Raw genomic sequence first — 10,882 nt, 5'->3', positions numbered from 1 at the left:
CGGTTCCTCCAGAGATGCCGATGGAAAAATGAAGTTGCCGTGACAACAACTCCACCACAGCTGGTAAACAACCACTTAAGTCGCTTAAAAACAAGCTGTGGTCCAGTGAAGAGTGAGCACACACCTGGGGTCTGTTTCTGCAGCGTCGCACTCCTCGTTAGCTCGTTTCTTGCGGGCATGCGATGAGCACACAGACAAGAGTTCCTGCTAATTTGCTTATCACATGTGTAATGAACCACTATTACCAGTAAGCTCATGTTCCCTGGAATCGTGTTGCAGGATCATTTAAATGCATGTTATTAGAAAGCAAAGCTGGGGGTGTTTAACTTGGCCAGGTCGCTCTTATAATACTGATCCCACTGGGACGTCCCGATAACAGTTTCAGCTCAAGAGGATTGATCGTTATGAAGGTTAAAAAATAAACTTTGGGGAAATAACCCACCAGCTGTGAATAAGTTACCCAAATAAAAAAAAAAAAACAAAGCCTTAAATTAATCCCTGCTGAAAAGACTTAGCTAAATAATGATCATTATAAGCTTCATAAACTGGCCAACTACTGTATAAATATTGTACTTTCACAATGTACTTACAAGGATCAGATGTGAGGCGAAGAGTGTATTTGTGTGGCGTCTAATGCCAAGATTGGTCCCAATAAATCCAACCTAAATCTTGGCATTGCTCATAAACTGCACTGTGTTGGCACATTTCTTCTTGTGTGACTCACCTGTGTTGATTTCTATAAACTAAAGCTAATCAAACAATATAAATTATTATTACTATTGCAGTCGGACGACCGCTGGCCACTTTCTGACGTTAAAAACCTCTGGTTGCCTAGGTAACCCACTAGTGCATTTACTATAAGTCAATCAACAGCATACTGCGCCCTCATTGGCAGCTCAAAGTCGTTGAATCTCATTCGCTTTCTGTGCGCTCTCTTGCTTTATCAGCATACATCTTCATAGTAACTTGGTGCAGAGATAAGAGGGCAACACATGCAAAACTGCTGCTTGCTTACCAGACAGTTCTTTGGAAAACAGCGCGAGCATTCCCGGGAAATGCCTCAGACCTCCGGACAGTAAAAGGGTCTGAATCGATAAGTAATAGAGATTCTTAAAAAAACAAAAACAACATTTTTTTGTGCACTTTTCCTGTCTTCTGCAACAAGTTTAAAACAATGTTATTGTTCTATAAGCCTCAATATTAACTATTTGAACAAGCTGACCTTATAATAAACTTGTAACTAAGCCCACATTTGGATTCTTTACCCACAGACCTTTAAAAATAAGCCCCAAACTGTCTGGCACTCACATAAACGCAAATTTACTGTAATTAATCCGATCCTCCTGTGTCTTAGTGACAGAGCTCCGATACTGGTAAATTGTATTTGTGGACTTTCCTTTCTGGGGTTAGACTTTATTAGTACAGCAGCTCTATCCAGTCTTTAGTGACATAAACACTTTAAGCACACGTCACTTTTTGATTCTGCTTTGTTGATGTTTTATTCACTCTTCCATTCAAGTAGTAGTTTGTCAGTAAAGCTCATCTTATCTCATCTTATGCGAGCTGTGTTGTTTTTCAGCCCATATTTTTGTTTATTCTCCTCACATGATTTACAGTTTGATCATCTCAGAATAATCTGTCATTCAGCTGGGAGAAGAAAAAAAATCACTGACTTATTGAAGTGATAACCACATTCGTGTGAGTACTCAGCCTGACTGATAATGCCAGGGTAAATGAACACAGATAAAGAAAAGATAACCTGGCTATGTTGAGCTTGCTTCATAGTAAAGGGCCTGCGATCACCCTATTTATAACATTGAGTGGCAGAAATAAGTTAAAGATTTTAGATAAGAGTTAAAAAAAAAAAAAAAGCACTGATAGGGAAACATGTTCACTTCAAAAAGCACTCATTCCTCATTCCCTGTATGCAGGTTTGGATACTGTTGAGGTAACAAGTCTGCACTTTTTCTCACAATTCGAGAAGAAGAAGAAGAAGAAGAAGAAGAAGAAGAAGAACTTTTATGCATGAATAAAAGACCTACTAAGCCTTCTAATCCATGTCATTTTAATATGGGACAAACAGTCTACAACTGGGCAACCTGAACTGCTGTTTATCCTGACTTGGCTTGTTTTTTACGACCTCCAGGAAGTGAGTGCTGGAGCCTAGTAACACAAACAACAGACTCAAGCCCAATCAAATAAGATTGTTTCACCTAATCCCCCTACTACACCACCACTACCCTCCACCAGCAGCACCAGATTAAGAAACGTCTGGCTGTGAACTACCTGGAGGAAAACAAAAACAACAAGGCATACGTCCATTTCGCACGACCGTAGCCCAGATATTCAAACTACAGGCAAATGGCTGAGTGCTTTCTGCTCATCAGGTGGACAAGAAGCAACGTCACAGGGCCACACCTGAGGCTGTAACTCACTGCGGGTGTAAGTCCAATAAACAGACTTTGACCTGAGCTGAACGAGCACGTCAAGATTGTAATATCATATTGGTGTATCATTTGTGGCTCATAACACGCACGCACACTTATCTTAGTCATCATAAAGCGTTTGCTTTAGTATGCGTTTAGCCATTTTTTATTTCGATTCCAGTTTGTTTGTTTTTTAATCTTCCTCTGCTCTTTGCTTTCTAGATCAAGTTACTGATTCTCGGCTTTAGTGTGAGATAAAAAAGTAACAAAGTTATTCCTCAGACATGAATGTGAATGTGACTTGGACAATATGACTTCGTTCAGCAAAAGCCATAGATGAAAGTTCAGTGAATGCCTGTCACCTGACCCACTCAGAATCAGCTGTACAACGACCAAACTGCACAAGTTTCATGTCTGCGATGCAGAGGAACAGAAACAAGCAGTGGTACCCTTAATGTGTCATCCGGTTTCTGATAATTTACCAGATAAAACACCAATTAGGGTACTAGAGGTATGTGACGAAATTGCCACTTATTTTTATTTACCATTGAGAGAACATATAGATGTCTCATTACGTTTAGATCTTTGATCTGGTACTCTAGTTCCAATTAAATCGAACTAATTAATTTTCCCTCTTGGTGCGATTTGTTCGTGTAGGTGTAAACACAGTTATCGCACTCAGGTTTGGACCAAAACAACCACAGGAGACCCTTTGGAGTGAGTGGTCTCGGTGTGGTTCCAAACGAACTTCAGAGTGGTTCATGTTTGGTGTGAACGTGATCCGATTCGAACTAAAATACCAGGTTTACGGTACAAGTTTGGGCTAAAAATGTCCTGTATTGTTTGTACTTGAATGTGGGAAGATGCTAAAGATATTAAAAAGTCTGCACGAGCCGTGAAAGGAACGTAAATTCTCAGCGTTGTCTAATAGTCCAGAACACGTCACCTTCTCCCTGAATTTACTTTTGTTGCTCCCGTCCCAGAATCATCTGGCCAATGAGCGGCCTGAACATCCTCACGTGGTTTGTAGTGATGCATTTTGGTTTGCTCATAGTCAACTTAGATTTTTCTCTGCGTGAAAACAAACCAAACCAGGAGAAAAATGCACAAGTTTACAAACTCATCAAAACAATTTTGGACCAGAGTAAACATAGGTGTGAAAACGGCTTAAGAGTAGGGTGGGGCAGGTTTGAGATGTGTGTTTAAACTGTTTTCTTATCTTGGTTTATAGAGTCTGTACTGTGGTAAAAATATAATAAAAAAAGACTCGAAGTAAAATTTGAGATTCTGTTTACTCAAGTTGTACAAAGTTGTGGTTTAGTTTAGTTTCAAGCAGTTTTACAAAAGCAAAAACTGATTTTTTTTTTGCGTTTGATCACAATGTCATGAAAACAGGATATAAAACTGATTTTGTTGCAGGCTTTTAACAGAGTTTAAATCCGTTTTACAATCCTGAAAATTTCACGTAGCCATCTCCTGTATGTAACGATTCATGTGGGCTAAAAAAATGACTGCAAATATTCAAAGTGTGATGGCAAAATTTTGCATGGCTTTGTAACATATAGTCAAGTTATTGTACAAGAGGGGGGATGAATCAGCTGATTTTGAGTGGGTCAGGTGGGAAACGCTGAATGATTTTCCATGAAATGACCCAGCTTCCAATTAAAAGCACAACAACAGAGGCTCAGAGTGAACTGAGACATGCCTTAATGCAACCGTTTCTTGGAAAGAAATGTGTAACCTATTATAGGCACAACAAGGAAGACAACACCACTGTTCATACTGTTCATGACATAATTTGTATCTGGTTGAGCCAAGATCTCATGTAACCTCACAGAGCGACTGGTTTACAAACAACCACAGTCTGTGCAGCTCCAAATAAATCAGCTTACATTATTTAGTCCTCCATAACTTCATTTACAAGGATGGTTGACTTTAAAGTATAAAAATATAGATTCGATTTAACAGTTTAGCCAAAACATAACTGAATAAACATAAAAGAAAGAGTATAAAATGAATCGAACTAGCTGCACAGCTGTGACAACTCAAAAAACATTCTGATGTCCAAAAATTTAAGCAACACAATTACCCTAAAAATTACCTGAAAACACGACTTGACTCGCTCATATTTTAACCTTTAAAAAACAAACATGTAACTATTTAGTGGCTTATAAAAACGTAAGACTATGCCTTTCAAAAAAGCAAAAAATGTTATGTTGATATGAAATCCAAAGATCCAAAGGTCTTTATGACAGCTAAACCAGATGGCACATCCAATAACGGCTGATAGTCGGTTTTGAGTGCCAACTGCATTTGACAGTTTAGCAATACCTAAAATTTCACAGCCTCTTGATGTACTCTTCAGGAAATGCTCACATCTCTTAAAGCGGCATGAAACAGCTCTTTCTGGCAGAGAAATACACCTCGGTGCCACTACCTTCAAGTACTTCCAGATAAAACTGGACTGAAAACTGCAAAATCATTTTATTTTTCCTCACAGAAAATGTTCATTCACTCAAAGCTCAAGCACAAAACTCTCCCGGTTAAATCATCAGTCCCAGTGATAAACGGCTCTATTACAATATTTTGGATTCTCTGGTCAAAAGTCACAGGTATAGGTTTGAGAGAGCTTTATTTTAGTGGAGAAAACCAGCCAAGCATTGCATACAGATCATTGTCAAAACTGAAAAATCTGTCATTTTAATGGCTAAAGGTCCTGTGGGGCTTATTGTAAATTGTAACTCATGCAAAGCTACTCTAGCACCGTCCAGAAAATAAAATATCAAGCTAGCACAATAGGTCAACTTTAATTAAAGCTGAAGACTAAAACATAAAACCTGTTGGTTATATCATCCATTTGGGTGGGGTGACACCAAGCTCCGTTACATTTCAGAAAACAATTAAATAAACTGGTCTTAGACTTCTCTAAGTGTCATCCCCTTTTGTAGATCTCCATCAGAGAACACTGACTAGCTGATATTGAACAGTAAAATGTCCTGTCTGCTGTGTGCTTTAGAAATGCATAAAATAAAATACTAAACATGGTATATAAATAAAATGTATTAAGGTTACGATTACGCCGTATTCAGAGTGTACACTCCCAGATAAAAGATGTCACTGTTAATTTAATAGAGAGCTAAACAAAGGTGAAATAATACATGATTTATTTATTTTTTTGTTAAATCTTGGAAACATTGGAGAAAAAAAAATCTGTTAGACTTTAGCTGTAATGGCCTTTTTTAAAATCTTTGTTTGTTGAGGGGGAGATTTGTGGGTAATTTACAGACAAAACACTTTGATGTCACAAGGAAAAACATTAATGATAATTTGGGCAAATTAGTTGAATCAGGGCTTTTCTAAATTCCCCATAGATGTGAATGTGAGTATGGATGGTTGTCCTTCACTCTGTGTTAGCCAGCGTGTACCGTGCCTATCACCCTATGGTAGCTGGGATAGGCTCCAGCCCCCCGCAACACTGATAAGGATAAGCGGAAGAGAACGAATGGATGGATAATTCGGGCAAATGCAGCAAAATAAGATATTATACAGCAACCATACTGAATAATATTGTCTGACATTCTTACTTTGCTCCTGTAAAGCAAAACTTTTTTTTGGCTTTAAATTAGCATTACTGCTGTCTTTTGCTGATCCTGTTACCAGCCACGTTCAGACTGCAGTGCAACAAGGTTTGGTGGTGTTTACGGAAGGAGGAGGCCATGGGCAGAGCTGCTTCCCTGGGTCCTCTGGGACAATTTATCTGCTTAGATTTGAGGCTGTGCCCACTGAGCCGGACACGAGGGACTTCCTGTGGTAAAAACCGTGGAGTCCATGAAACATTATCACATCTAACTCCCTCGCTCTGTCTCCATTTAAATGTCACAGGTCTGATTGATAAGACATTTTGTAAATAAAAAGCCAGAAAAGAAATGTACTGGCTTTCTTTATATTCTTTTACAGTAAAAGAGAAATGGTTAATGAGTACCTAAAAACACTCATGGCTGCTATCAATGTGAGATAATTGTTTAACGGCATAACTTAGTATGTTGACATTGAGTAATTTTTTTTCCTGCGCTACCTGCTAGGCAAGCATTGAGGCATTAGCAGGAAATAACTCTTTATCTCTCAGCGTGACAGCAATCTAAGTAAACTAGCGTCAATGTGAATCTCTGGTGATCCCTGTAGTGCAGGTTTTCTCTCGTCACCCTTTACGTGGTCATAAAACAAGTAACAGAGGAGCAGGTTTGAGGCTGGTACTTAATAAGCGCAGTGAGAGTTCAGTCTCTGAACGTGCTGTGAGGCAGTTGTTGTAATGAGACAAGTTCAAACAGAGGCAGGAGATTCCTCACCGAGGGTCATTTATGGACGTGACGGGACAAATACCATTTAGACACAAAAACTGAGGGATTAAGATTAATTAAAGATAGTTTTATTCCATCAAGTCAGAGTTTCAGAGGAGCGGCACGCCATTATCAGGAGTATATCTACACATGACGTGATTCACTGTATACCAATGCTACTGAAACAAATTCCTTTCCAGTTACTGCGCGCCTGTTGAATGAGGTGGTTGTAATTGTTGTGTAACGTAATCTGTCTCGATACAGCTTCATGTCGCCATGCATCATCCTCTGAAGGAGGAAGGAGTGCGTTTCTGTCAGCGTGAATTTTAAACTGGAGCTTAAAATGAGTTGGTTTGCACTCACTAGTTTATCACTTTTAAACTTTTTTCCACCATGTTTGACTTTAATTCCTATTCTTCAGTACAAAGATGTGCGTATACTCCCATATCATAAGTTCTGCCTACAATGTTGACATGCAGTGTTTGTTATGTCTGTGCTGAGCTAGAAGAAATGCAATTTCAGTCTACTTTGCACTCCTTGTTGCATGCCAATTTTGAAGCCATTTTAAAAGGTACCAGTTATTAAAATACAACCCTGAAGAAAAGTTTTGTTGTGTTTTTTAATGGAAAGGCAAACAACAGACTTATGGTCTCATACTTGTTCTTTCTTGATCAGCACTTCATTGCTTATCCAATAATTGTTACATTTGAACAAAGCTCATATAGGCTTCACACTTTCTCCTCATGCTGGAAGAAAACTTTTTAGGGCAGCAAACAACAGGATATTTGACTTATTTTAATTTAAGACAATGTGTTTTATCTCATTTCAATTTAACACTTTTTAATTTAACGTAAAACTTTTTTTTTTAGTTAGTTTAGTTTCAAATTCTTCAGTTCCTGAAGGAGCTGCATAGTTTTTACAAATTGCATGGTTCAGAATAGCTAGAACTGTACTGTTGTCCCCAGATGGTTGTATTCAGTTAAGCTGGACTAGACTGTAATACAAACAGTTCAGTTTGTCAACAATAAAACTGACTGAAGTGAGAGAAAGACTGAGGACTTTGTTATTAGATAAAATGAATACTGATAAAGTTTACCTTTATGGGCAGAATCTGTGGGCGAACAAAGGTGATAAATCGCAATAATAGCTTATCGTGAGTTAAGTGTTGTGATAATATCGTATAGTCGTACCTCTAAAAACCACCCAAATGCTAAGTGAATATTTAAATTAGCCTTTCATTACACTGGAACCAAAAATAATGAACAGGATTTTTTTTTTTCCTTCTAAAGACGTGGACGCCCAGCTTGAGATGATCTGTGGGTCAGATCTGGTTTAAGGTCTGCCACACTGATGCTGCAAGAGATGTATGTAGCCACTGTTACGTCACCGACTGGCTTGTGAAGCTTGAGCTGAAGGTTTTCAGTATTTCAATATTTCACCTCATATAAAAAAGCTTCACGCTGCGTAATAAAACCCATCACCTGACACCTACACTATCAAAACGGTCACTACTCCATTTGTAGGAAGCTGTGTTTCAACTTCCTTTATATAGAGGCAGGAGAGGAAGAAAATGAGCAAAATCGTAGGACTTCAGGGTCCGCTCTGAAAATATGTTCCTGAAATTTTTATTCCAGCTTCTGGTTGTATTCCCCCTTGCCCTGCAGGCTTTTAGGAGTAAATATCTGTGGGTTTCCAATGCCAGAAGGCCTAATATCAAAAACTAGTGATTGGAAAAAAAAAAATCACTGGGAAATTCTTTTTAATAAGAACAATGGGAAAAGGAGCCAAGCACAGTTCTCCATAGACTTCTGTAGAACCGTGAGTCTTTGAGTCGCACCCTGCTGGGTACTAATGCACTTCCACACAGGATTCCCTTTTCAGACTCAGACGCTACACCCATCGAGTTGGGTGTTAACATATTCAAATAGCATCAAGCTGAAAGCCAGAACCCAAGACATCCTGGCAGGTGATTTCGGTTTAACGACATGATGGATGTTATGCACTTTACCCGTCAGGTAAACAAAAGACACAAATGCCACTAACGCTTTCCTTTTAAAACCAGAGCTTGAACTGTACAACTTCAGAGGAGGACGTAGAACACACTTTTGTCTTGAGAGCTTTCGTGTTTTACCGCAATAAAACAGCATCTAAAAATAGATGCATGTTCATTTGTAAGGCATCCAGTGACTGCATGTAGCACCCACGGTTTTACAGGGTTTAAGGTGTACAGAGTAGTACACTAGAGTGAGCAGGGTGTGTCTTTACAAACATGAGGCAATCATAGACTTTTAATGGCCACAACGCAATTACACTCTCAGAAAAGCCACTTATAAAAAGTGTTTAGCCCAACCTGAAAGAAGCAGTGAGATCTTTAAGAGTGGAAGGGGAAAGTCCTTATTCTGAAGAGGAAGTCACTGTAATTGTAAAACAACAAAAAACTAGTAATCTACTGGATTATATACACTGGTGATGTGAATAGTTGAGAAAATAAGTCAGTCTTGACATAGAAATAGGAGTTTGGAAATAAGTTTATGGTTTTGATATTGTGTCATTCCTCATATGGTTTATTTTGATTTTATATGTCTTGTTGACATGTCTGGGACTGTATTTGTGTCCATCTATTTTGGTTTTCTTCTTTGTTTTTTAAATGTTATATGTTCTGATAATCATGTCAAGTGTGTTTTGTTTGTCACACATTTACGACATCGTGAGCTGGAAGAAAGATCATTTCCGTAACTCAAAGTACTATTTATTCCTAAATACTTCCTGCCAACAAAGTCCTGCATTTACACTACTGTTGTGTATATGTAAACCATTTTCAGGGGCTCATAGCATAAACCTTGAAAAAAGTTCAGCTACACTTTTTAAAAAATTTGAAAAGTACTTTTCCCCCTAATTTCTTAACTTTCTGAAATATTGGATCAGTGATTTCCTTTGAACCTTCCCAAGTATTTAAGTTAAATTACCTGTCAGGTTTAAAGGGCAAAACATTCGTGTTTTCCTAAACATCTACCAAGTATGCTAGCATTCTTCACGTACTCCCTGTAAAATCCAGCTTCAACACCTAAACGCAGCGCTAAATCACTGACACCCCCCACCCTTCCTGTGACAACAGGTGAGATCTTACCTCAGGTGGAGTTATATTAAACACCTCTGCTATCTTCGCGTACAACTCCTTGACATTGCCAAATCCCTCGATCCTGCCGGTAGGACTTCCGTGCGCCAGCTGCGTGTGGAAGACCAGTTTGGGCCGCAGGTTGGCAGGTGGCGCCGGGAGCCCCGCTCCATTCACCGCGGATTTACTCAAGCTCCCCGCACCTGTGTGCCCGCCGCTGACAACTTCGTTTTCCACCAAATGCTCCTTTGTTGACTTGTTTTTCTTCTTCCATGGTCCCAACGGCATTTTTTTTTCTTATTTCGGGTTATCTTTTTCGATGTGGGATGAAAAAATCCGAGCCTCTGCTATAACATTGAAGTAGCTAACCTGTTGAGTTCGTGTTCTCCTTTATTTGCTTCCTCCTTCCCTAAAAGCCTTTCTTCATTCCTTCCACCACTCTTCCTCTCCTCAGCTGGCCACTTCTTTAACTTTGTTCTTCGATAGCGACTCGGCCCTCGCTTGCAAATAAACCGTGTAAATATTCAACAGGTAGGGGGGTGAGTTGGATAAGCCCTGATACAACCTGCCGCCGCTGCTCGGTCCTCGGCTAACAATAGCTGCTCTGTATGCCTATCAGCATGCCCTGGGACGCAGGCGCAGTGGGACGAACCAGGGCTCAAGAGGGAGGGAAGGATCCCCGGTGCACCTGTACGGCAGCACAGGGAGGAGCGTCACTTTTTTCAATTATTCAGCCTTTACCGAGACTTTACTCAAACCAAAACAGTAAGTCTAATACTAAAACTTTCCAAACGTGCCCAAATATGACTGAAACCCCGCTCTAAATGTGCGTTTTTGTCACATTTTCTCAGAGAAATATGTTTAAAGGTAGCATTACTTTGTCACAGAGGAACTGTAAAAAAGGAGGGAACCATTACTTTAATCATGAGGGCAATCACGTGATTTTTCTTGTTTAGAAAATGCCAATATTTATACACAAAAAAAGCAACGTGCCAAATTTAGCA

The 10,882-nt window shown here is 39.3% G+C and overlaps 1 protein-coding gene across 1 annotated transcript in view; it reads right to left on the bottom strand.

The window, feature by feature from the left end:
* The window catches only part of gipc2 (GIPC PDZ domain containing family, member 2), a 21,986-nt gene extending 11,425 nt beyond the window's left edge, over positions 1-10,561 (bottom strand). Inside the window, exon 1 of the mRNA XM_005729025.1 lies at positions 9,891-10,561. Within this exon, the coding sequence (XP_005729082.1) occupies positions 9,891-10,166 (276 nt within the window). The 5' untranslated portion in view covers positions 10,167-10,561. The remainder of the gene's footprint in view (positions 1-9,890) is intronic.
* Positions 10,562-10,882: the final 321 nt, after the last annotated feature.

This window comes from Pundamilia nyererei, unplaced genomic scaffold, assembly GCF_000239375.1.
Source record: "Pundamilia nyererei isolate P.nyererei 1_Seehausen unplaced genomic scaffold, PunNye1.0 scaffold00031, whole genome shotgun sequence".
Taxonomy (NCBI): domain Eukaryota; kingdom Metazoa; phylum Chordata; class Actinopteri; order Cichliformes; family Cichlidae; genus Pundamilia; species Pundamilia nyererei.
The sequence above is the reverse complement of the archived record's forward strand: the minus strand, read 5'-3'. Positions and strand labels throughout refer to the sequence as shown.